At 38.3% G+C, this 27,869-nt stretch overlaps 2 protein-coding genes across 3 annotated transcripts in view; one reads left to right on the top strand and one right to left on the bottom strand.

Moving 5' to 3' along the window:
* Positions 1–20: 20 nt before the first annotated feature.
* On the bottom strand, positions 21–11,477 carry LOC111580430 (zinc finger protein 664-like). Of its 2 annotated transcripts, XM_055018355.1 has the most exons (5): positions 11,342–11,477; positions 6,949–7,062; positions 5,010–5,112; positions 4,207–4,364; positions 21–1,660 (listed from the first exon to the last, which is right to left on the bottom strand). In XM_055018355.1, the coding sequence occupies exons 4-5, from the start codon at positions 4,223–4,225 to the stop codon at positions 663–665; spliced, it is 1,017 nt and encodes a 338-aa protein (XP_054874330.1). In that variant the 5' UTR covers positions 4,226–4,364; positions 5,010–5,112; positions 6,949–7,062; positions 11,342–11,477; the 3' UTR covers positions 21–662. The 2 variants fall into 2 exon arrangements, with proteins under 2 accessions (XP_054874330.1, XP_054874329.1); XM_055018354.1 differs by lacking the exons at positions 5,010–5,112; positions 6,949–7,062; positions 11,342–11,477 and having other exon boundaries at positions 4,207–4,488.
* Positions 10,445–27,869, top strand: part of adss2 (adenylosuccinate synthase 2) — a 32,710-nt gene continuing 15,285 nt past the window's right edge. The window contains exons 1-5 of the mRNA XM_055018353.1: positions 10,445–10,876; positions 22,111–22,213; positions 27,159–27,227; positions 27,332–27,382; positions 27,537–27,603. Coding sequence (XP_054874328.1) covers positions 10,685–10,876; positions 22,111–22,213; positions 27,159–27,227; positions 27,332–27,382; positions 27,537–27,603 — 482 coding nt within the window. The 5' untranslated portion in view covers positions 10,445–10,684. The remainder of the gene's footprint in view (positions 10,877–22,110; positions 22,214–27,158; positions 27,228–27,331; positions 27,383–27,536; positions 27,604–27,869) is intronic.

Genomic DNA, 27,869 nt, shown 5'->3' with positions numbered 1-27,869 from the left:
CTATAATGACAAAGACACGGTTTATTTTCTTGATGTATCAGCAGTGTTATTTATTGCTCAGAACAGAGTCCAGAATACAGGTTCTGTAAATGATTCAGTGAAGCTGAGTTGGAACTGCTGAAAGTGAAATTTTGGACTTAAAAAGGTGAGAAATGATGCCAACTGCAGACTTAAGAGCTACTGATCAAATATCTTAACATTTAAAAATATTCTTTATTAAAATTAATAAAATACTAATTTATTTAACAATAATTGCATATTTTAAAAGGACTACAACTTTGAAAAACAAACTGGTATTGGTTTTTTTAGAGCTTGTCTTCTGTCTTCACTCATTTTCATTTAAACACTGATTGTTTTGTCAGGAAAATCAATTGCAGGATTTATTTTCTGATCATAAACATTTTTTTTTTAATACAAACATCTTTGAGTACAATTTATTTTATAAAAGAATTAAGAATACGACAGGGTCAGTTGTCGCCTCTGATTGGCTGTCCTAAGTGACTAATCACCTGATATCTGCTCCTAAATGTTACTTTTACACTTTGTTTTAAGTTAAATAATAAATGCGTCTTACTGCTAACAGTCAGCACAAAACATTTTTCCCTTTAGTTCTCTATTTAGAACATTTATTGATTATTTATGAGTCCAAGAGGATGAAAAACTCAGCATTTGTGAGCGTGAGTCCCCAGGTGGTATTTCAGGTGAGCGCTCTGCAGAAACCCTCGACCGCAGACTCCACACCGGTGCGGTCGTTCTCCCGTGTGGCTCCTCATGTGCTTCCTCAGATGTCCGCTGTGGGTGAAACTCTTGCAGCAGAAGGAGCAGCAGAAAGGCTTCTCTCCTGTGTGAATCCTCATGTGGATCTTTAAGTCTCCTTTCCGGCTGCACTCTTTCCCGCAGACGTGGCAGCGATGCAGCTTCACTCCGGCGTGGCTCGCCATGTGTTCGGTCAGAGCCGTCGTGCTGTTGCAGTGTTTCCCGCACATGTGACAACATTTTGAGCCCTTGTGGGACTGAAGGTGCACGTTAAGACTCTCAGGTGACGTTAAGGTTTTTCCACACACAGCGCAGATGACGTCTTCGTCCTTCGAATGAACGCGTAAAGCGTGATTTATCAAATGATGACTGGAGGAGAAAGATTTGCTGCACAAATAGCAAGGATAGTCCGGTGCAACTGAGTTTAACTGAGATAACTCAGCAGAAATGCTATAAAAAGTCTGACTTTGTTCAGTCTGTGTTTGGTCTGCAGTAACACTTGCAGCAGGTCTGTCACTTTCCCTTCCATCTTGGACATTTTCATTCAGGATTAGAGTTTGTGGAGAAGCGCTGAAGCCAAGAGGTGATATAAAATGCACCGTTTTAGCTTCCTGCAGCTCCTCAAACTCCTCCTCGTGTTCAGAGTTTTGAATCTGAGGTTGCAGAGAAGGCTTAGTGTCCTCCTGCTCATTTTCCTCCCAGACAGAAGAGCGAGGAGGGTATAAGACATTAGGGTCATTAAAGTCTCCCACCTGCTGGTCGTCTTCTTGTTGCTGATCAGCCCAGAGTTCATGATCTTCCTGTTTGATGTGTCGACACTCTGGATCTGGATCCTGATGGAGGCTGAGACTCGGCTCCAGCTCAGAGGGAGTTTCATCTTTACATATAGATGTCTGAGTGACGCCTGGAACAAAAAGAGTACACTTATTTTTCAGTTTTATCACCAAAAAGTGATTTAGTTGGGAAAAGCATCACAAACTGTCCAAAATCCCCCAAAATTTCATATCATGTATGGCAAAGACAAGCATCAAATTTTCACGAGTGAGAAGCTGGAAAATGCTTAAACATGTAATTATTTATTATCAACAAAGTTACCAATCAATTGACTGTTAATCGACTAACTGAATAATCAGTTAAGTGTTTCGGCTCTAATGGCAGTGGCAAAGAATTCAAAATCATGATCTAATTTGTAACTATTACTTTCACACCCATATGAGGCAGTGTGTAGTTTGTTCAACAAATTAATGTTTCTGGCAACACTTGACCTTAAGTCTTCATATCTAACTTTCATCATACATATGTACTACCGTTCAAAAGTTTGGGGTCACTTAGAAATGTCCTCATTTATGAAAGAAAAGCTTTTTTTTTTTCAATGAAGATAACATTAATCAGAACGGTAGTGTATAGATGTTTAAAAAATGACTCATAACTAATTATTGTGTAGCTTTACGTAGATTTATTAATATATATGTAAAGAAACTACAACTGTGGAGGCAGCTGTGTTAACAGAGACTGATTGAAAAGATTTTAAAATACAGCTGAAGTAATAGAAAATAGGAGAAGTTGACAAATATTGCACATTAATTTACACTTATCAATCACACAGTCTTTATTTCTGCATAAAATTGCATTAGAGTGAATTATTGACAGCTTTCTGAATATTTGCATGCCTTATATAAGTGCAAAACATCTAATATTTACCTAATGTGAATTATTTCATAATTTAGATAGTACAGGCAGAAAGCAGCATATAAAAATTACAGTTCCAACTACAGACTGGGTTACTAGGATTTCATCACTCAATTTAAATGAAAGTAATTTGAGTGTTTGATGTCTGTGATGGAAAAATACTAGATTGTGTTTCTCTCTTTCAGGCTCCTAAGATTCTGTAGTGGTATGTTCCCATGCAAGGTGAAAAAAAAAAAACAACAAAGAGCTCTTCTCTCATAACAGGACCAAGACAAGATGTTGGATTTTTTGTTGTGGTTTACCCACAACTGTTGTTGGCTTTTGTTTCCATAAATTGCTTGAGATGAGGAAATCACCATTGCATACTTCTACTTAAATGCCCTACTGCCATGATATAATACCACTGTAGCATGAACTTTTTATATTTTCCATAAATTTCACCCGAAAGTCAAAAATCCGTAACTTTTTATGAGTAGTGCATGTTCTATGTTAGAAATAAGAAGGATGTACATCTGTCAGTGTGTAAAATAAAGATTTTGTGACTTAACTGAGATGGTTTTATGATGACTTAAGATCAAATATGACCATGAAAACACAGGAATGCAGGCACAATAGTATGTTTATCCTCCAAAATTATAAATGATTACTTCATTTAACCCTCCTATTGTCTTCATTTACGGGCACCAAAAAATATTGTTTCCTTGTTTGAAAAAAATCCGAACATTCAGCAAAAAAATTCCCCAAATTTCTGAAAATTTGCAAAACCTTCAGGAAGTAAATTCCAATAATTCCTTAAAAGTTTCCCTTAAAAATATTATTTTAAAAAAATTCCCCAAAATTGGCAAGAAATTTCCGGTAAATATTTTCAAAAATGAGTAAAAATCTTCCAAAAAAATCCTAAAAATATCTAAAGTGATTCCATATATAGCAGTAAAACTTCTAATATTTTCTTTAAGAACATTCACATAAAAAAAAAATCAACCAAAATCCAGCGAAATTCACTTAATTTTGGTAGATTTTTTTTGTGAATGTTCTTAAGAAACATTTTTTTAACATTTCTTTTTTCCACCAAAAAAATTTTCAAAAATTTCCCAAAAATGTTAAAAATGTACAAGTTTTCACTGTGAAAATCTATTTTTTTTCTCCACATTTTCAAACTTTAAAACGGGTCAATTTTGACCCGCAGGACGACACGAGGGTTAATATTTACACTAACAACTGGCGGGCATTCAAAAGTTGCAATGATTTTTTAAAAAAGAATAAACTGTGAGGAAACGGATGGAAAAATATTGGGGATTGTGTTTCTCTCAGGCTCCTAGGATTCTATGGGAACATGCAGCAGACCTGATAAGAGGGAATTTAGTGTTTCGTTCCCATGCAAGGTGAAAGAAAAAACACATAGAGCTCTTTTCCCATAAGAGGATGAAGACAAGATGTCCAAAACAGAGGCTTCAGGCTATGTGGTATAAATACTGTCAGTTCTTTTGCATGAGCCTGCTGTTTGTGAGATTTTGTGCACTGCTGAATAAAGAGACGCTGGTTTCAAGATCCTCAATTTGGGAGTCTTTATTCACCAACAGTTTGACCGTTATTTAAAAGAGAAGACTTCTAGTAAAAGAAAGTTGAATCAGGGCCACGAAAAACAGCCTAAAAACCAGATAAAACACAGTTACAGAAGTTAAACAAACAAAATGTAGATTTGTCATTCCCTTTCTAGTCTGTTTTAACACCTACAGGAGTGAAAACATGCAGTAAACAGACCTGTCTTCTGGTTTGACATGAAGTCCAGCAGCAGACCTCTCAGTCGCTCGATCTCCTGCTTGGAGCTGGAAGCTTCTTCTTCATATTTCGCGATGGTTTTTTCAAAAACCTGAAATATTTCCTCGGCAGCAGCTGTCAGCCGCTCGTTCACGAAAGCCCTGAGGAGCAGCGGAGGTGACATTTTAGAAAAAAAAGTGTTCCAGGTGTCAATAACCCGACAGGAGGAGCAGGAGGAGCGACAGAAAGCTGCTGTTAGCTCACATGCTACGGAAGTAAGAGTAAACAAAGCAGAGTTGACAGCAGACAGGTGCTGCCCCCTGCAGGACAAACAGCTGCACTGCTGCTCACCAGACCAACACTCAACTTCTCACATTATCTTTTATTTCATCTAATATGTCATTTTGTTCAGCCACATAATTAAATTATGTATTATACACGAGCAAATAAAACTTCTGGACTCGTTTAACTTCCAGCTTTTCCATAGATAGATAGATAGATAGATAGATAGATAGATAGATAGATAGATAGATAGATAGATAGATAGATAGATAGATAGATAGATAGATAGATAGATAGATAGATAGATAGATAGATAGATAGATAGATAGATAGATAGATAGATAGATAGATAGATGGATAGATAGATAGATAGATACTTTATTAATCCCGAGGGAAATTCAAAGTATTCAGTAGCTTACATACAACGACAAAAATAAAAAGACAAAACAGGAAGGTTAGTAACATTAAAGGTTAGTATACACTCTAAAAAAAACTTGCTGTACAATACTAGAAACAAAACATACCACACCGCTTAATCCTCATTAGGGTCCGAGGGGCTGGAGTCTATCCCAGCTGACTTAGGGTGAAGACAGGGACACCTGGACAGGTCACCAGTCTATCACAGGGCTACATATAGAGACAAACAATCACACAAACATTCACACCTATGGACAATTTAGAATCACCAATTAAACTCAGCGTGCTTCTGGACTGTGGGAGGAAGCTGGAGAACCTGGTGAGAACCCACGTGTTATGAAAATTATTGTGTTTTATGATTAAATGTTCTTATTCATTGTATTACTATATAACTGTGTGGTGTCATATGAAACTGTGCTCAGTATTTTTCCATGAAGCGCTGCAAAGAGAAACCAAGACCTAACCAGCAGTGAACTGGAGATAACACATACCAAGATGTGTAACTCATGCTTATGTGTCTGTATAAAAGCTATGCTGTTTCTCGCTTTTGTCAATCACTTGTTCAGACTGTATTCTGTTCATGTTGACTCCTTGCTGCAAGTAAAACTTTGCTTTGACTTGAGAGATGACTCTGAGTGTTAGTTTTCCTGACACCATACATGTGCGGGGAAAACATGTAAACTCCATGCAGAACGATCGCAGGAAGGCCAGGACGTGAACCAGGGATCTTCTAGCTGTGAGTACAGAGTGCTAACCACCAGGCCACTATCTAGCCTGTCAATTATCAGTAAATACAATTTATCAAAACAAAAATGTCCAGGGTCAGCCTACACATATGATTACAGGAATGGAAATAATAACAAATAAGAGAACCACAAGTCTAGTTAACCTTCAGTCTCTGTGATATTAATGTGGAACATGGGCTGAGTATTGAAAGAAAACTGGATGACCTTGCTTTGCCTCGAGCACTCTGAAAAATATGGTCTTAATCTGAAGAGCTGCAACAACAATAATGCATCTGTCTAAAATCAACAGACACATTTTTGAAATTGAATCAATACAACAACAAAAAGTATAATAATTTATATGAAATGTACAACTATTTGTGCACACGTGTCGGAGAAATTAAGGTGCTTCTAACAATGTGGAATAGAACTGGAAATAATAAATTAACTGGGGTAAATATAGATACGGAGAATTTTTTTAAGCCAAAAACTTGAGCATTTCAGCAGCTTTGCCTGCATTGATGAATGTAGAGATCCTACTAACGTCCTAATTTAAGGGACATTCCACCGATTTTACACATGAAATCAGCCAATTAGGATTATATTCCGATCCCGTTAGAACCAGTCCCGGTGCCTGACTCAAGAAAAGAAGATTAGTCCTCAATAAAAACACTCACATCTACAAAAATTAATGAATGACTCACAAAATCTGCTTTTTCTGATGAACAGGACGTTTATCTGTATCTGTAGTCTAATCTATTAATGTGTAGTCGCTGTTTGGTGCTTATTTCTGAATTTAAATAGACTCCTAACACACAAACAAGATGTCATTTCACAACTGTGAACTTTTGCACGCATGTTTTTTTTTTCTTTCATGAGGGCAGCCAAAATGAAATTGGGAAATCTGGGACAAAGAGCAAATGACACTATTTTACATTTTAAGAAGTTAAGTGACTGTAGCCAGTTATCTGATAAACACACCAATAACAGGAGGACTAGTAAAGAGGCTTAATAGGGATGGAGGATACAAATAAAACAGTAACACAAACATAAAATCCTTAAAGACCAGCTTCCAGATGAGAAATGAACACTTCAGGTCTGAGGCAGCAATTCAGGGAGTTCAGTGCAAAGATCTGGTAGGAAACACGTACAACCACTAACCCTAAAGCACACCTCGGGTCAGTGTGGACTTATTTTCATAAACAAGGTCACTGTGGAAAACCTGTGTGACGTTAGTTAGTTAATAAAAGGCCTGAGTCGTGACCAGCTCCCACAGCTCCCACAGCTCCCACAGCTCCCACAGCTGCCTCTTGCCACCCACTTGACCATCTGTCCCACGTTGAACCCAAAGGAGATGAAAGGACAGTCGTGATGTCTTCTGTACCTGGCACCGCTGATCTCCATCTGCAGCAGGTAAAAAACAAGGACTAGGAGTCTGCAAAGAAAGAAAGAAAGAAAATGTATAGATTTTTAGCCATTGCTTCTGTGTTGACAGTATTTTCTATTTCACTGTTTTTTGGAAATTCAGTGTGTTCCATACATCCTATGCTGCTTTTTGTTTTATATTTACTCTCAATGTGGAGCTATGTGGAGATGCAGCACCTCATAGATACAATACTCTGTAATGTGAAACTTGTATGCATTTCTAAATACCACCAGAGGGAGACAAATAATCCAAAATACAACAGTAGTCCAGTTCAGAGCCTCAAAGAGAGTGCTTTGTAGAAGTTTGCTGCCCATTCAGAGAAAACAGAGTGGAGAGACGAGTGATTCATATTTTTATGTGCCAGTTAGAATTAGAATGGCTTTATTGTCATCATACATGTCATGACGAAAATATAAATAGCTTCCACTGGACGGTGCACAACAACAAGCAATAAGTAATATAATATCAACATTAAATATTAAAATCAAATGTACATATACAACAAAACAATATTAAAAATGACAACATCGGCAAAGGAGGCCAGATAATGGGCGTACGTTTGTCCGTCTGTGAATCTGTCTGTGCGCAACATTACTCAAAAATGGATTAACGGGGTCGCCGATATAGCTCAAAGCGTATAGCTCAAGACGTTAATGCGGGCGACCCCTGTACAAGGACTGGTCCCTGACGCAGCGGCCCATGTTCGATTCCCGCTCGCGGCCCTTTGCTTCATGTTTTCCCCCGACTCTTCTCCCCCGTTTCCTGTCTCTCTCTCACTGCACCTTTTGAATTAAAAAAAAAAGGCCAAAAAAATAATAATGGATTAACGGGGTTAAATTTTCAGGGAAAGTTAGAAATGACACAAGGACCACCTCATTAGATTTTGGCAGTGATGCGGCTTATAGTCTGGATACACAGATTTGTTAAAGATTCTGTATTATTGTGAGATAGCAGCACAGCGTCACTGTAACCATGACAACAAGTGAACACTAGTTAGCTGCCTGCTGACGATCACATGATTGTGATCCTACTACAAATCAACCCCTGTGGACTTATCAGGACTTATCCGTCGGAAGGGATACAAGAAACAACTGATTAAATTGTGGGGGTGTTTCTGAGTCCCATCAGTTCCAGCCACTCTACGTGTTTAGGTCACGTGATTCGGTATCCGTACATAACGTACACATGCATAACACACGCCTGTGCTCAGTGCAATGTCATTTTATTTCCAGGTACATCTATATTAAATGCACTCATTCTATGTTGCCGTGATTTCTGATCATCAATAACTCTTTAAAAAATGTTACATTTCTGAAAGTGCCATATGGGGGAATGAGCAGCCTTGACGGAGTACTGCACTCTCTTTTCTAGTTACTTTGTATGTATGAGACAGAAGCAGGACGCAGCTTTTTGACGGAGTTAACATGAATGTAAACCGCTTTCAATCATACAGCCTATTGTGGTTCATCCTACTTCAAATACAAACAGAACTACTTAAAGTCATTTATTTTTGCTCCTTTTATTTTTCCTTCTTTACTGATCCATGTAATACTAAATTGGTGTTTACTTTTATTTTACATCAGGAAGACTGAGAGACATTTTGTGGAAGTTCATTTGGATCAAAATAAAGAATAAATAATTAAAATGCAAACTCACCTGCAAAATGAATACTAGAGAGTCTCACATCTTTCCTGTTTAATAATGAATGAATTAAAAAAAATAAAACCGTCCCAGAAAATTTAAACTTTCCATCATAACCATTGCACATACTTGGTTTATACACCTTTTTTTTGGTACAAACCCCTTTTTGCACCGTTTTTATATACTCATATTAGCGGAAGTGATGAACGTGTTTGGCTTAAAACATACAGGATAATATATCTATAAAATAAGATACATTTAGGATGAAGTGTTGAAATTATCTCCATCTTAACATCAGTAAAATGCCTTTAACATGGTTTGTATTGTTCCCATAATATACATAATAAATATAACATTCTACATGAATCAGGCCGTTTTGCTGAATGAGTCCTTTTATTTTTGACACTTTTTTCTCTGAATACTGACGTGCTTTTGGTTAGGCAATGTTTTGAATGCTTGTAATCGATTACTACTTTTTCCACACCTCGCTGCACTTGAACGCACCTCCTAAAGTGTGAGGGCCGCCGGTAGAGTCATGGATGATTCACTTGCCGTCAGATTTAAGATAATTTTCACTATAAAAGTACAAAATTAGCACTTACCTATTATTGGGAAATATATTTGCTATAATCACGAGCCAACAAAGACAACAACAAAGCTGCCATCACAGATTTTGTCTTTTCATATTTTTTCTTATTGTCTTAATTTTCTTTATTTATTTGCCACTATAATCCAATAAAAGACCTGAAAACATGTAAATAGACTATATTTTTGATCATTTATCATATATTTAACTATTTTCCTGCTATAACTTGTGCAATTTTACTACAGTAAAGCTCTAAATATACTGATTATTTTTGGCTTAATTTTCATTTTTTATGTTTTCATTTAACGTTGTAGCAGTTTTTCAAACTTTTTTGAAGAATAAAAATGCTCTATAATTTATCTTTAGTTTTAATTTCTAATTGTCATTAGTTGTCGGTCATTATTGCCACTATATTATAATCCAATAAAAGACTAGACTATATTTTTGATCATTTTTCACATATTTATCTATTTTCCTGCTATAATTTGTGCAATTTTACTACAGTAAAGATCTAAATATAATGATTATGTTTGGCTTAATTTTCATTTTTTTATGTTTTGTTTTAATGTTGTAGCACTTTTTCAAACTATTTTGAAAAATAAAAATGCTCTATAATTTATCTCCATTATTAAATACTAAATGTCATTAGTTATAATCCAATAAAAGACCTGAAAACGTGATAATTGACTATATTTTTGATAATTTATTGATACTTTATCTATTTTCCTGCTATAACTTGTGCAATTTTACTGCAGTAAAGCTCTATATACATTCAAAAACTGTTTTTTGTCTTAATTTTCCTTGTTTGTGTTTTGTTTGAATGTTGTAGCACCTTTTCAAACCTTTTTTAAAAAAAAATGCTCTATAATTTATGTTATTAATTATTGTCATTAGTTATAATCCAATAAAAGACCCAAAACATGAAAATGTACTTTATTTTTGATAATTTATTGATGCTTTCTATATTTTCCTGCTATAACTTGTGTGATTTTACCACAGTAAAGCTTTAAATAAACTGCTGGCAGCTGTAATTGACTATTTTTTCCACAACTTCCTGCACTGAACGCACCTCCGGTAGTGGGCGTGTCGCAGGACGGATTCAATTGCAGTCGGATTTTAGAAAACTGTGTATAAAAGTGCAACATTAAACACGCAGAGGACGAACTTTGTGTTTGATTCTGATTAAAACTGCTGCTTGACTTTGGCGTGAAGCTGCAGCTGCGTGTCACTGATTCACGGCTCGCGCTCGAGTGCGTTAATTGTGATTCCGGACACTTGTACGCATGTGCGAGGTGTGTTAACGTTGCCGTGGAGTGGAAGCGGGCTCCTCCAGTCCTCTCTACTATCTTCGGTGCAGCAGCAGGCAGCGCAGCGGAGTGCTCTCAGCCCAGGGACCCAGCTGAAATGTCGGAAAGCGGGAGTCAGGAAGCCGCCGAGGCCCCGAACGGCAGCGGCAGCCCGACGGCGAAAGGGGCACCGAGACCGGCCGTGGGCAACAAAGTGACCGTGGTGCTGGGGGCTCAGTGGGGCGACGAGGGGAAGGGGAAAGTTGTGGATCTGCTGGCTCAGGACGCCGACATGGTGTGCAGATGTCAGGTAGGTGTTATCCTTTCGCTCCCGGTAGAGCTAGTTACCGTAAAACCGCCCCGCAGGTGACCGTTAGCGAGCACACCGATTGTCCCCCTCCGGTGTTTGGTGTCACGACGCGTTCAGTTACGAACCGCCAAGTGGGGAAAAAAAATGTCCGTTTCCTACTTCTAACATCGACTGTTGGAGTTTCCGACAGCAACACTTGGAGGGAAAAACAACAAACATGTCAACAAACAGATTCCAACGCACCACTGCTGATAATTACAACAAAAAACTCTAAATTCTGACGTTTTTACACGAGCCAATTGTTGTTTTCTTTTCTTAACGAACTGCTGCGCGTACACACACAACGCACACATCAACAAGAAGCTTTATCAGGTGTGATTAGCAGATTAGCATCAAGGCTAACCGCGTTTTAAACCTCCCAATAAGAGGAGTTTTCCGCTGTATTTCCCATTCTGCCGACATTACCTGAATGCAGCATCGTCTCCAGCCAGCTAGCTGCTGTTTGCTAGCTAACCAACATCTCAGACAGCGTTGCCCTCACCGTTTTTTTTGCTAATGTCACCTTGAATTCCTGCTAGCTGCTTAGCTCCTCAGACACCTGTAATGCCGAGCTGAAGTTGTGCCCTGTCGTTTGCACATGACGAGGAGGCTGGAGGCGGCTTCGGCTAACTCAAGTGACCGAGTGCATCACCTCCCTGTGGGCTTTTCTGGCCACCATTAGTGCGTTAAAACAGTTAACCCGCTAGCCAAAGAGACCGAGTTTAGATTTATTCAGGCTGAGCAGCTAATTACAGGATGAGTTTTGTCACAGAAGTGGAAAATATTGTCATGCTGATATCATGCTGGGAGTTGTTTACATGGCAGTATCCTGATAATGATGCCTAAATTATGTTTTTATTGGTTTGAATGCAGCATTAGCAACAATAAAGTTGTATATTTATGAGCTTATTAAGCTAATGCAGCTGAATGAAATGAGCAAAGAAGGCTTTTACTTGTTTTTCCACAGGAGTCCACCATCAAATTAGTTTAAGCATTGAAGCAAAAGTCACATTTAATGTAATACATCAGGGATGCTCAACGCTGGGAAAACTGACAATGATGTTTTGTTGTTGTGCAATATCATAAACAACAGGGATTTTCACCAGACTCAAATAATCATTTGCTAAGAAAATTAAATAAAAAAATAACTTCAAAAAGCTGTTGAGAACTTTCTCATATGGTGTAATACTTGCAATGGCTCTCAAATAGTTTTCCTTTAAAATTTGGCAGACATTAAATCTGGTTTTGCACTCCTCATACAGAGCTTTGTAGTACTGAATTAAATGGTCGCAACAATTGCAATTTGCCACCAACAAAGTACCTGTTTCTTGCTCATTTTGTTGTGCACATGTGGAGCCTGCATGTCAACAAGACTTGTGTCTTGTAAATGAAGTTTTAAAGAATAGCTCACTATTCAGGAAATAACTTAATCATAACACATTCTGTTAGACTTCTATTATATAAAATAAATTGTATTAAGTGGCATAGAAGTTATAGCAGGGTGTGTTTGGTTCATTCCTACTTGAACGTTCTCATTCAGGTCTACACTCCCTACTGTTCACTACGCTCAGCCAACAGAAGGCTCCTGATCCAACCACCACAACAAGGCCGGTCCATAGCTAGACTCCTCTGTTCTGAGGTTCCCTGGTGGTGGAACGAGTTACCAAAGTCTGTTCCATCTGCAGAATTCCTCTCAGTCTTTAAGAAAAGACTAAAAACCCAGCTCTTCACTGAACACCTTTGCACTTGACAGACTGCAAAAAAATAAAAATCCTACTACTTCTGCACTACCTGTAGACACCAAGGTCCTGTTTTCACACCTGAACTTGTTTTGTGGCTCTTTTCCAGGTTGTTTTCTCCTGACTAGAACTTTGCTTGTGTTATATCTACTCTCAGATGTGTGTCGCTTTGGATAAAAGCGTCTGCTAAAATTAAATTGTGGAATTGCTCTTCGTGAAATGTGGCATAAAAGACGTGCACATTGCAATGTTGGTGCTAAAACAATGTATTGCACAGCCCTATGCTATATTTTCAGTTCTGAATTTTTATCAACCACCCTGCTTCTTTTATAACTTTGCCACACAGTTTACCTTTATTAAAAAGAAATACAGGTCTTTGCAGTTTTGATAAATTTAAGTTAAATATTCAGCCCTACCTGTCTGTGCACTGGGATGCTCTTAAACTGTAGTTACAAATTAGTTGAACTGAGTTGTCCTGATACTCTGCACTTGGATTTTCCTGTTTATTACACCACCTTAATATGTCAGGCAGGAGCTGTGGTGCAACGGAACACATATATATATATGTTTATTACATTTCAGAATGTGAAAACAAATGAGGCTTTCTTGCCAAAGTCACTCTAGTATCAGGATTTAAAGGGTGTGTACTGTAACTTTACCTACTAAACAGATTAGGAATGATGCCAGACTTGCAATGCATGCAAAGAGATGTGTATTAGATTGTGTAGCTAATTGAAAGCTATTATTTACCCTCAATGAGTGATTCCATGTGACCCTTCTACTTTACCTTTGTCTTGACTTGGTGAGTTTGGTGTTCACTCAGTGGTTCAGCCTTGCTAAATTTGCGTTCGCCCTGGTTTCCTCATGTAAAAACGGTGTGTTGGAGACTGAAACACTACACGTTTTTGGCACTGGACTTGTGACATGGCTGTCAACTTTTTGCCAATTGTGCCGTGCAAAAATTCCTGCCAGGTGTCTCTATGAATAAGATCAGGTATGACAATGAGTGAAAGTGTCAGAGGAGGAATGAGGCCCAGATTAAAATATTTCTGTTAGTGACGCGCCACATATTTAACCAGAAATGAAAGTTAAAGTCAGATCAGTACACTCCTGAAGTTTCTATGAAGTGTAACTATATGCAGTGAATTAACTCAACCTGTCTCTACTTGAAATGCTAATGCTTACCTGGGCAAGAAAACATGTTAATAACTCAGCTGAGCTCAGCTTAATAGGGCGTTATCACAACAGGGGGAGTACTTCCTATTTTTGTTGAATCGACATCAAACCCGCCCATCTCTCAGCAGTTTCTGTTGACATTTTGCCTGCTGTAGAGTCAGTGTGGAATGAAAGACTCCTCTAAGGACTGATCTTACCATCAGAATGAAAAGTACTATTATACATTTAATTATTTCACTGCAAATTAGATTGTCAGAATTTAATGTTGTTCTATTAACTGTTAACTAATAACTGCTCATATCAGTCAGTAGGAATCCACTGGTTTCTGTTCATTTCAGCATAGTTGAATTTAAAAGTTTGTAATTTGCTTGAGAAGAATGCGAATTGACTTTGGGTTTAAGAGAAAGCTCAGACTGAATTTAAAAGGATTAAGGATCACACTGTTTTCATCATTTTCCCTCTCATGTAGACAGTTCCAAGCTTTGTACTTTTTTCAATGTTTAGTAATTTTTTTTGAGTTTGAGAGAGATTACAGACAATTAAAGTCTCTGTCTGGAATTGAACTGGAGATGTTGCAGTTATCCTGTTTGCCTCTTTACCACCAGAACACCTCTCTATATGAGACTTTAAGGGGTTTTATTTGTATTTATGTTTAATTTGATTCTACTTTTTTAAGTGTTTAAACTTTTTTCTTTAAGAATTCATATAAATCTGTCTTAAAAATCAGTCTCTTTAGCCAAGCTACTGTAGTTTTACTTGGCACACTTAACTTGCAACAAGTGACTATTTTTCTATCATCAATTCATGTGTTAAAGTAAAAATTTGTATTATTATAAATGTGACTCAAAGGGACTATCATTGAAATTTCCTTCTGGCTTAAATTTCAGCTTCGCCAAAGTATATCTTTACAAAGGTGCAGTCCTGTTTAATTTAAGAAAAATTACAAACTTTTCAAATATCAAAAGTCAATCTAATCATAAGTGGCCATATTTATTGAATGCATGTTAAAATTATGATGTAAATATGTTTGATCATGAAAAAGTGAAGGCATTTAAAAAGTGCTATTGGCAAATAATGTTACGTATTAAAACAGTAAATGGCACTGTGTTCTTTAACCTCCGTAATATTGCAGACAGGCCTGTTAATGTTTTGCCCGCTCGGAATAACTGGAGTTCAGAGAACTATTAGTTGACATAACAAGGATTCTCCTGAGCGTTGGAGCTTCCTTGTTTCTGCAGTGCTGCCAAAGCTGGAGTCGTGTAAAAATAAACGGCGTTCTGGCATCGAGCCCTGCGCTGCGTCCCTCCATACATTATGGTGAGCGTTTGTTGGGAGCTCGCTGATGGATGACTGAGCAGGGGGGAGCACTGGAGAGGAGAACGTTGATCTTTTTATAAAATAGGCTTTGCCAGCAGCCTTGCCCGACGTTCCTTACAGTCCACACCTCAGAGATCTTAGAAGTCAGTTAGTGGAAAGATGGGCGTGTTGCAAAACATCTCCGCAGACTGATGGCAGCTTCGTCGGTACATATTATGCAACATCATACATCGATACATGCTTCAGCAGGTAGCTGCAGATGTTAATGCTGCCGACACTTTGAGTCTGCAGCATGCTCAATCTGGAGATTTATTTTGCCATATTGGTTGAAGAATGCCAGGCAGAGAAAATACAAACTCTACTAAACTAAACATGATGACATTAGAATGGAGAAATTACAGATTTTTAGCCACATTCGAGAAGCATAAACTCAGTCTGTGGCAGCCAGTTTGATAATGAAGAAAATATGATTGCTTTCAATTAACAAAATAAAAGCATCATAGTTGAGTGAAGATGGATCAGCATGGGTCAGGAGATACCGATTTTCCATTGAATATGCATCACTTTTGACCCATGTTGTGCATCAAAGGGTTAAGTGTTTTTTTTTTTTGTTTTGTTTTTTTCCTACTTTTATAAATCCTCAGAGGAAAATTCTGTTTTTTGCATATCTGTGTCTGCCATGGTACGGTGCCCCTGGAGCAGGAAGGCCTTGCTCAAGGTCCAACATCGGGGTTTGAACCTCAGAACTTACCTGTTGCACCACCACTGCCCCTAAGCTGAAGTCAATATGATCTCTAAAATGATAGTTTAGAGATGAATTCGGAAGTTACCCTGCAGCTGTTTTCATGGTTGATTATTTAAGTAGTTTTTAAAGCAACAGTGTCTCATGTGAAGATTTGCCACTTTTCTATGCTAGTAAATTAAACATTTTTGTATTTGTGAGTGTTGCTTGGACAAAAAAACACTTTGGATATGTTACCTTGGAGTCTGGGAAGGTTTATAGTCACTCTCTTCTGACACTGTACAGCTAAAACACTGAATTGATTCTGGATGCATACCTGAAGACGATAAAAGGGCAGTGAAACAAGCTCATCAGGTTCAACGGATCACATTGTCTTCCAGATTTCCTGGGACACGGAGTTATGTTTACGTTGTGGGTTTAGTCGCTGTTGTATGTTTGTCTTTACAGAAGTCTTTTTTATTTGCCGCAGTCTTTGTTATTATGATGTATGACTTCAGATGGAGGCAGGAACGCCACTGGACTCAGTTGCTATGGGAGTGTTTGCTAAAGAAAAGAAGGCTTGGTTGACTAACAGACTGTTGCCTTGTTAGCCTTTTCACTGGATGGTTGCACAAAATCTTTCAAGACTTAAGAGTTCATCAAAAGGGTCAGATATGAGTTATATTTTAGGTACTGAACAGAACTGATAACTTGTTTTACCTTTCAAAATGGCATAGTTTTGTATTTTTTAGCGTTTACATGTGAGAAAAGTGACATTTTTGAAAAGCAAATGGTCAAACATTAGTCTGCTCATAGCTAGCCTTCACTAAAGGTCATCTACTGACTTTTTATGTCCTGTTTTCTATAGTTGAACAATCAATTTTGATGCTCCAACACCTCAGAACTTGAATTTGTTACTCAACATAAATAATGGAGAACAGTCCTGCTAAACCCAACTATCCCAGCTTCAGTAGACACACAGAGTACTTTATCTGGTTGTGTCTAATAATTTTATTCAGTTGTGCAACTTATATTGCTCTTGTTCTTTAGCTAAGCAGCCTTTAGACTTAGTGTTGTTGTCGCTGTTCTTTCGACTGCCTGCCTTGTATGAAAGTACGGACCGACTGTAAATAAATGACACAAGTATCCGCAGTTCAATGTCAAACTATATTTCGGAAATCCAAGTGGTTGCCAACATGAGGGCTTGAACTTGATACCTTGAACCCATTCAGGAGGCAGTTCCTGTACTCATGAAGCCGTTCAGAGACAAAGTGTTCTACACAATCCATGTGTCTGGTGTGATCTCATATCTGACCTGTAACTATATTACACATTACTGATTCACCTGGAAATGCCAGGTCAGCTCAACCAAAAGTTTTGTTTGGTTTTAACACAGAAGAGTCAGTGCGGTAGTGACAACACAGTCTGGTGAAACATTAAAAATTCTGCTTTTGAAGAGTTTATGCAAGAACTGAAACTCAGGAGTAAAACTTTTTATATTTTCTATGGAAAGAAACCGAATCTATGGATTGATTGCTGTAATCCGCAGTATCGAATGTCTTACCAAATTGTCTTGTTTAATCACATATCAATCATTGATTAAATATGTTTTTGAGGCTTTTGCACTTGGGGCATCTTAAACTTGCATCCCAGCAAACCATGACAGTAAGATCAATGCCAACAGCAGCTAAATGGAGTTCAGCCATCACCAGCTTCAGTATTTAATCTTGTGATTTTCATATGTCAGGATGTCTTCTGGGAAAACAGTCTCTTTATTTGGTGATCGTAGAGCACAAAGGTGTTACAGTGAGTCCTACTGGGCCTCTGAAAGCACATGTATGATGTTGTCTGTGGATCTGGTTTCCAGTAATGTCTCAGTTTGGTCCTGAAGGCTACAGATCTATAATGGGACACGTGCTATACCATGTGACATATAAAAAAGCAGGTCTTCATGTGTCAGGTAGGGTGTAAAGTAGAATTTCTTGAGGTGTATTAAGGGAAGTTTCAATCGTTCTTGCAGATTGACTCATACAGTATATGCACTACTTTTCATTAATGGGTTAACTTTGTGTCTGAAGAAGCATCTTGGTCACTTTTCCAGAAAAAGTCTCAACACCAAAGTTCATGGTCACTTTTTACACTGTATAAGTCTGAACTGCAAGCCGTCACATTACCAGATAGACACGTACAAGCAGTGTATTTTAGTGTGAAGTAATTTGGGGAAGGTTTTTACAAATTTCAGCACCAATATTGGTTTAAAAAAGTCACAGTTTGCAACCAAAATCACAAACATTTTCCACTTTCACTTAGCTCTGCTATTTCACATGTATTGCAAACTGAGATACCCATGAAAATAAAACTTTACTTCAATCAAGACAGAGTTTCATCAGAATAATGAGACTCTATTTGACAAAATGTTAATGGCAGCTGGAGTTCATTTTGCTGCTCACAGCTGTTTGTGGAAGTCTTTCGTCTGAGTTTATGAAACAGCTGCAACATGAGACAGCAGCAGGATCCATATTAGTGTCTCCACAGAGCTGCAAGCATTTAAGCTAATTATAAATTATCCCCTACATGGAGCCAGGATCGATCAGGTGGGATATTTTCATTTTATTGATCACACAATATTAGTTATATTATCATCATGCCCGGACAGAATATTCAGTTTTTAGGAAATCGAAAAAAATAAGTTATTTTGACAGTTCGAGAAGCTTGCAGTTAGCCTAGATTTATTTTGATATACTGTCCAATCTGTGGTGTGTGAGTCTGAATGAAGAAAACCTCTTTAACAGATTGATGACGACAGCAATGTTGCAGGTCTTGTGTCTGAAAAAGGCTTGAGGAATTAAAAATCACAAAGCATTTCTATTAAGTTTGATTGGAACAGTTAAGAGTTAATGTACAGATCCAGCAGAAGCAGAGAGACTTTTATGTGGGATTTCTTTAAGCTTTGTTTTACTCTCAAATAACTGTTGGACAGTATATCTGTTTCGCTGCTGAACGCTGTACTATATCATCCGATGTGTCTGCCTGCTGTTCAGTGCTGGACAGGTGGTGTACTGTAGGTCTATAGAGCTTCAAAACAGTTACTTGTGGTGAGATTAAACCAAAACAGAAAAGTTGTAGCTGGTTGAACTGAAAACTGTGAGCAGAAATAGAGCTTTCTTGGAGCTAAGTGTAATAATTATTTGGATTCCTCTCAGTGAATGAAACAAGTAGTTGCATGGTGTGTTGTGTAGATTGGCTTGATGATGGCTGAACTGAGTTGACTAATGACGGAGATATTCCCAGCAGGGATTGCAACCCATACCTGCCCTGTCATTCCAAAGCAGAGGTGTGTGAGGCCTGTGTTTCCCCCAGATGAGGGGTAGAGCCACTGGTCCGGATCAGATAACATGCTGAGATCTTTTTACTCAAATGGTACGGTCAGGTTTTAAAAAGAGATATTAGGGAACGTTTTCTACACCAAACTATTCAGTTCTGTATTTTTCTGCGCTTCTGTTTTGTCTGGAACAGGAATGTCAGGGAAAACTGTTGGTATCTCCAGAGTGTTTTATTGTGATCTTGGTGCACACACCCCAGGAGAGCAGCAGGTGATCGAGTATCCAAAGATGAGCTTCTCGTGATGGTAACGAGAGGCCGATCATGAGACCGCAGGAAGCCTGGAGTTCTTCTGTGGGGGGGGGTGGTGTGAATCGTAAAAGTAGTATCTAAAAAGGAGAGGCATCTGCCCCCCAGTTCGTTCCCCCTCTCCACCTTCAGGGTTCTGCTGCAGCCAGGAATAACTCCATGTGGTCAAAGCACATGCTGGGCATGATTTACATCCACAGACTGCACTTTTAGGAACTCCTCCTGGTTGCAGGAGGGACTAAGATGAACTTTGATAGCAAGCAGTGATGCAATCTGCAGAGGCAAGAATGGGTCTGAAGTTTCTTTATTCTCACTGAAAAATGTAAAAGTATATCATATGATTTCTTTTATTTATCTGTCCCTTTGTTTCTCTTTTTTGTGCTTTGCTTGTTTTTTTTTTTTTTTACTGCTGATATCATCCTTAACCTCTGACTGTGAAATGTAAAGCAAAGACAAGCAAAGCAGGTGAGATTGAGACGTTCTGTTCCAAGGACTCACTGCTCCCTTTCCAGGTTCCACTTTTGCTTTTTTATTCTCTGCAATCAGCTGTGCTAAATCACGTGCACGCATAAACGCAGCATCCAGATTAACACCTAGCAAGCACAATCAAATACCGCAAGATTAAAAATAGTGTTCATCCTCTGCCTGTGTGAACTTTGCTCCTCTTGGCCAGTGGAGGAGTTTTCTTGCTGTAACCTAATTATTGTAAAGCTGTGGTTCAGTTCTGATAAGTTCAGAGGCTGCTTTTTCCACAGACATTGTACCATATTAACCTCTCATAACCCGTTCTTGTAATACTCCAATGCTTGAATGGTTAACTAGCCTAATTAGGATGATTGTCTTTGAGATGGCATAACTACATATAAATGATTCTGCTCAATAGAAATAGCTAGGTTATAATGTCTGCTTATTGGTTTTAGGTAATTTTGTATCAAAGGCTGCAGAGGGAGCAGCAGCAAGTCTGATAAGTTGCTTTTAAAGACCTCATGATGTTATACTATCGTTTGGTGTATGATAATTTTTTTTTTCCAGGTAAAAGGTTGGCAAGCTCATAAAGCCCAAAGCCAACAGTTTTTCTGTCACTCAGTCACTCAGAAAGTGCTGCTCCTAACCTGCCTGAAATGACTCATTTCAAATGCAGACTTATCTTCTGTTACTTATCTACGTCAGCAAGTAACACGTTTGTAAATGCCTGTAAATGCCTGTAAATTATAATGGCAAAAATCTGGTTTTGAGGACTCAGAAACAAGGGAATTAGGTGACGCTTACCAGACCTGTGCAGCTCACTTATCATCTCTGTTTGAGGTGAGTAGCTGAAGGTCGTGTTAGCTGCTAATAGCAAAGCACACAGGAAGAGAAAAACTGAGATTGTTGATAATGTCAGGTTTGACAAGGAAGAAAAATGCCAGGACTAAAGAGATGGTATCTCTGGTTTGGCTGCATTGATTTTTGATTTATTTTTTAACATTCAGTGTGAGTCTGACAATCTTACAGGAGTGCACCGTTCAATGAAAATGTTCAGAACATCAACACATGATATTTGTGGTTCAGTCCAACTTCATGAAACCAGTTAAGTGACAATAACTGCCAAACTTTTCGTGTTGTTTCTGTTTCGTATTTACATTTGATATTGCTTCTTATAAAGAGCTCTGAAAAGCAACACATTGTCCCTTCACCCACATTCCCTTTCTTGGGCTTTGAGTCCTGGGATGCGTTTTTCTTTTGTTTATATCCTGTAGGTGTTGGGGAGCAGCACAGTCTTGACTGGACATGTCAGTGGTTGTGGGCGTGGAGAGCAAAAGATTATTCACATGTTTAACCCTCCTGTTGTCTTCATTTACGAGCACTAAAAATATTGTTTCTTTGTCTGAATAAAATCCAAAACTTCAGCAAAAAATTCCCCAAAAATTTGCAAAACCTTCAAGTTTCCCTTAAAACTTTTATTTTAAAAAAAAAAAAAAAAAATCCCCTAAATTTGGCGACAAAATTCTAGTAAATATTTTCAAAAAATTTGTAAAAATCTTCCAAAAAAATCCTAAAAATATCTAAAGTGATTCCATATATATCAGTAAAACTTCTAATATTCTCTTAAGAACATTCACATAAAAATCAACCAAAATCCAGCGAAATTTGCTGGATTTTGGTTGATTTTTATGTGAATGTTCTTAAGAAATATTTTTAACGTTTCTTTTTTTCCACCAAAAAATGTTCAGAGATTTCCCAAAAAATGTTGAAAATGTGAACATCAGAAGTTTCAGTGTGAAAATTTTTTTTCCCCCCACATTTTCAAACGTTAAAACGGGTCAATTTTGACCCGCAGGACGACACGAGGGTGAACAAATAGTACCAGCAATCCATTGTACTTGTCACTCTTTGTCAGTAGGTTTACACTCGAGCCAGACCTTAACGTGAGATCTGAGCGCATGGCCAGCAGGAGTCTCTAAGCAACAGTTCAGACCAACACACACACTAACAGACAGTGGCCAGTAGTTTATGCTTGTTGCTACTCGCCAAACTATTCATCCTGTCTGCAAAACAAAGCAGCGGAACATCCATTAGGCCTCTGTGTGTGTCTGTCTGTTCCCTCATCGCTCTCTGTTTCTTCTCTGCAGGGCGGCAACAACGCAGGACACACAGTGGTGGTGGACTCGGTGGAGTACGACTTCCACCTCCTCCCCAGCGGCATCATCAACCCCAAGGTCACCGCCTTCATTGGTGTGTAACGCGCACAGAAACACACTAGTGCTCTGCACACGTATGCCCAGTTCCAAGGCCGTCCCTCCTCGCTATTTTCTCAGTGAATTGATTAAGATTCCTTTTAGCCGGCTGCCCGTCATCGCCGTTGCAACCTCCATTTTGACGGCGGCTACAGTGAGTGTGATCAGCTTGACTCAGAGCCAGACTGCAGGCTGCATCACAGCCACTCATCTGCAGTAACTTCATTAGCTAATGGGGTCTTACGCTTTTCTTTTTTTAAGGCTCCCAACCCTCTACACATCTGCACTTTAACATGTACGGCTGGATGATCGGTCAATACTTCATCATGATTCTGCTTTTTGCTCCTTGATGTATCGTACATTAATGCCTTTCTGCAGGCTGGAACACTCAGTGAAGTTTAAAGCATGGGCGAGGTACATTTTTTGCAGCCATATAGAGATATTTTTTGGTAATTTGCAGGAATGAACTGCACAGTCAGTTTGTTTTGTGTGTTCTTTCCCTTTTTGTTACACATTTTATCACAATTAGCATTCTCCGAGCTGTTCTCATCACTATGCAGCCTTTATAGGACATCAAACACTCACTGCTGGCTCAATTTGGTGGGAGGTTTTACACAAAGCATCCACAAAGCATGAGGAATTGTTAGAGCCAGTGATTGTGTTGTGTTGTCTATTCCTCCACAGACATGATCAAAATTTCTCTCTGTAAGTTTTAGATCACCATTTGGGTTTGTTGAAGGTGTTAAGATTGTTTTAATATGTTTTTCCTTATTTTCTGTCATTATATGGAATGTAATAATATTGGATGTTCACATTTAACATGACCAAGGCTTCAGATATTGTGGTAAATGTATGTAAAATTAATCCCAGTGACAAAAACGTTTAGGTTTTAGACACTTTACTGTTTATTCTACTTTCCTCACCTCATCACACACTTCTTGATGTGATTTTCTGCACCAAGCACAGCACTACAAAGTCAAACTGCAGTCTTTTCAGCCAAACTTATTTACACATTCTGTGTCTACCTGAGTCACATTAAAGATATTTAATCCACTCCAGCGTACAGATCACCAGAACATCCGTACAGGAGGATCAGCAAGCATGTGCTTCTGCAAAGCCTGCCAATCACAGGAAAACTGGCTTTTAGGAAGGGGAATCTTAATGAGGCCGTAGCTAAAACGGCTTGTTTCAGACAGCAGATGTACTGAGCGGCTGCATACTGAATCATTTTAAGATAATTAAGGAACTGTGAATCATGCAGGGCTATTTGAGTGGAGTCCCAAAATCAAAATATAGAAGTGTAAATGAGCATAAGTGGCCCCCTTTAATAAGACTAAATTGGACTGTGAGCTTCAGTAGTAGGATTTTTATTACTACTTTTGATTTAAAGCTGGAAAATTATTATTTCAGCTGAATTGAAATTGTGAGGTGTAGGTCATGGGACAAGTTGACGGCACATTACCTGACCACTCGGCCATCAGATGTTATCAATTTTTCTTAAATCTGAGCAGAGTTGCTAACATTGGCCACAAAGTGCACAAAATAAATGACAGCTGCTTTTACTGCTTTCATACTTTGAGCTCTGGTCAGATATTTTGGCACCGTTGCAAGAAATATGTCGATGTCACTCACAGCAACAGATAAGCATTTAATATTAATGACAGTATTACTGATTCTAATTGCTTCATAGTGCTAAAGCGGAGACATGTTAAGTTTACTACGCTGTCATTTCTTTCCTTTGTGTGAAAGTGTTCATGGTCTGCATCACTCCGAGCACATTCATGTTCCCGTCTTTCCTGTGGTTTCTATCTGCACATTCACTCCTATGATGTCTTTGAAAGAGAGTTTGCTGCTTTGATGCTGTTTCCACATTTCTTAAGTTTAATGTGTTCAGAATAATTACCTCACCTCCACTTAATGCAACCCAGTTAAAAGATAATTAGAAGCAGCTGTTTGAATACTCCTGTGAGCAGCAGACTTACTTCTCTTAACATCACAATCAGACTGGCAGTGCACACCAGGACCTTCTTTCACAACAACGCTACGGTCTTATTAGACTTCAGGTTGCACAGAGATCCTAAACAATGTGAATGGATGCAGGATTTAACATAAATACTGTGCACAGAAAGATGAATATAAATAGAGCAGACAAAAAATAAAATAGAAATGCATATCAGTAGAACAGTTAAAAGTTGCACAAATTTTTTTTGCCAAGTTTGTGGGATTTTTTTTAAAATAAAACTTTTAAGGGAAACTTTTAAGGAATTATTGGAGTTTTCTTCCTGAAGGTTTTGCAAATTTTCAGAAGTTTGGGGAATTTTTTTTGCTGAATTTTTTGATTTTTTTCAGACAAGGAAACAATATTTTTTGGTGCCTGTAAATGAGGACAACAGGAGGGTTAATGCAGAATAAGCTGAATACCAAACAATAACAGGTGTTTTCTAGTACATTCGGTACATCTGTGTCTTAATCCAAACACTGAAAGTCCTGATTCAAAACTATTCCTTTATAAACTGTAATTATTGATACTCTATAGAGCAGGGGTCACTAACTGGATCTGGACACAGACGTAGGAAATACACAGACCAATTACGTACGAGTTCAGCCATCCCTCAGCCAATGAAGTCTCTGCATTGCAGGCGCTAAACATCGCAGCTCTGCATTCAGAAAACAGGTGAGAGGTGAGGGACAGATGAGAGGAGGACAGACAAAAAAGAAAAACAAATAAAGCAACACCGAGAGGAAAATAACCCTACACATGCTGACCATGCAACGCAGCTTTCTCAGCTATGAACATAATCAAAACTAATTATGGTTCCAGACTCACCAATGAGCTGCAGATGTGTTTGAGAATGACCCTGACACCATTCAGACCACGATTCAAAATACTGGCAGCTCAGTTCTCCCAATAAGCAGGAGGGGATATAAGGAGAGTGAAATAAGACAGGAAAACAATATAAAAGTGTTCAATTGCTCAATTTTTTGAGATTGAGCTATTGTTAAAGATGTACATAGGTTGGTTCAGGTTGTTCAGTCATTGTTTTTCATTTTATTTTCAGATTTACAGTTATATCAAAAGTTATTTGTTAATAAATGTTGTCAAAATGCTTTTGAACCGTACTGAATTTATTTGATTTGAGCTGTTGGAGCTGCAGAAACAATCAGTAACCTGAATACAAACACGATCATCAAGTCGCTCACAGAATTAGCATGAATTAATGATTGCTGCATTTACCTACCACTGGCAACGTTTGCTGTTTAAGCAGTGAAAGTGATGGTGAATGTGACCAGGAGAAAGCTAAAAAGATCTTCTGTTAGTGTCCATGTGACTGCAGTCATATGTAAACTCAGTCTTCAGTCTTTGTAGAGGAGCAGCAGTGCTGAGGTATACAAACACTGAGTGCTGTAAACAGAGGCTTGTGATTTGATCAGGTTTATTTTAGCAGATACTGATCCATTAAAATAAGCCTGGATTGGCCTCAATATCGATCCTGAGAGCTGCTCCGACTGCCTCTCTGCTTCCCAGCATCACAAACTGCAGCCTCCAAAATGACCATGCAGCTGATTCGACACCTGTCAGAAACTGTTTCAACAAAACCTGAACTCTGTGACTTTCATGAAGGAAAGATTTGACTTGTAGGAGAAGCACAGATGTTACTGATAATATTAATGATGACTTTGTTCTGTTCAGATGTCCCAGTAAGACGTGGCAGCATGACAGTAATCATCATTTTATTGTATTTTATGACTTACAGCTGGGATTTTCCTGTTGTGACCTATGAAAAAGGCTTGTTGCAGGGCTGCTGTATTATACTGCATTACTTTTAGTTCATTGTACCTTTTAATAAACTGTGTAGAAGGTATTAACATGTTGCACAGTGAACTTACAACATCCATAAAGTAGTGTCCACTAAGTGGTGGAAAGTATTGAGTCCCTTAAACACAAAACTCCATTGGCATTCTTTTTTTTTAGTCTGATGGGCTGAAATTAGCTCAGCTGTGACCACTTACACTAATGCTGTGCACATGTTAATGCATCAGTAACAATCATCTGAATAATAAATTGAAGTATTTAAAAGTTCTGATACTTAAACCCCTTTCTGCAGTTTATTTACAAGAAAAACAACTTGCTAATTAGCCAAAAGCTCTCACAATTACTAGACAACTTATAAGCCACAAATATGTGAAATTAGAAGCTTATATATGTTACTGTTGTTTTGCATTTATTTTGACCTTGTGCATAATTTTTATATTACAGGACATTTAACCCCACTTAAAAACACTTTTTTCTTTCTCTATCAAAGAATAAATTACTATTATAACAAGAAAAAAAACTGTTTTCTCTCTGAATATATTCCAATAAAATGTTTGTTATTGAAGTCTTTCATCACAGAAGAATGTAAAATCGGGCACAAAGGGACTTACAAGTATTTCTATGTTTTTATTTTCATTTTAAATACAGGTTTTTCACGTTTCCACTGCTCAGAATGGGCCTTTTTGGGAGGCAACTATGCATTGCAATGGGGATAATTTGTCCATGTATATTTAAAATGATGTGTCTGTGTCACAATATTTGTCAGACACTGTGCATTTTACTGTTACTTCTGTATCTTTCATAAACAAAAAATGTATTTAAATGTATTTATTCTTGTGCTTTTCCTTCAGTGCTGGCTAAAATGAAGCAAAAAATCCTGATAACAGTAAATCTACATTGTGTTGTTGACAGTTGTGTTTTCTTCACACTCTCAGAAAAATATTGAGAGAGTATCTAAGGAAAAATCTCTCTTTGGACAAATTGTTCACAACCCATGGATCTGTACATCCAGTAGGACTTTTGTTTTGGCGTTGTTTTTCTAAGGCAGAAAGTCGGGATCCACTTGTGTAAATCATGTTAAGTTTTCACTCAGTATGGTGCTTCAACTTGTTTTCTTTTCCTACCTCAGGAAACGGTGTAGTGATCCATCTTCCAGGCCTGTTTGAAGAGGCAGAGAAAAACGAACGCAAAGGGAAAAGTGAGTGACGTGCACTTCCTTTTTAAACACATATCCCAGACAAGAACAACAAGTCTGTGCTTTCATGTTCAGCGTGGAGACTCAGTTTGAAATTGTGTTTTTAGGCCTGAAAGACTGGGAGAAAAGGCTGATCATCTCCGACAGAGCACATATCGGTGAGTCCTCCAGGTCCGCCCCTGGACTCTTATTTTAATCTGTGCGTGGAAGTTTGAATGCATGCATGAAGAAAAGAGCGTCTGTGTGGGTGTGTGAGTCCTGCTTTCTCTGAGGTGTGTGAGAGTGTGTGTCCCCTCTCTCCCTCCTCCGCAGTGTTTGACTTCCACCAAGCGGTTGATGGCGTTCAGGAACAGCAGAGGCAAGAGCAAGCAGGCAAGAAGTAAGAAACCTGTTGCTTGAAAATGGCTGCAGCACACACACACACACACACACACACACACACACACACACACACACACACACACACACACACACACACACACACACACACACACACACACACACACACACACACACACCATGATCACAAACGTGGGAGGAGAGATCAGATTGGTTTTCACACTTGTTTGAAAAGCAGCTGACTAATTTTCCAGGACATATCTTGAATCTTCTGACTCACTTTATCGTCCACAGACATTCATACAC

This window comes from Amphiprion ocellaris, chromosome 16, assembly GCF_022539595.1.
Source record: "Amphiprion ocellaris isolate individual 3 ecotype Okinawa chromosome 16, ASM2253959v1, whole genome shotgun sequence".
NCBI classification, from domain to species: domain Eukaryota; kingdom Metazoa; phylum Chordata; class Actinopteri; family Pomacentridae; genus Amphiprion; species Amphiprion ocellaris.
The sequence above is the reverse complement of the archived record's forward strand: the minus strand, read 5'-3'. Positions and strand labels throughout refer to the sequence as shown.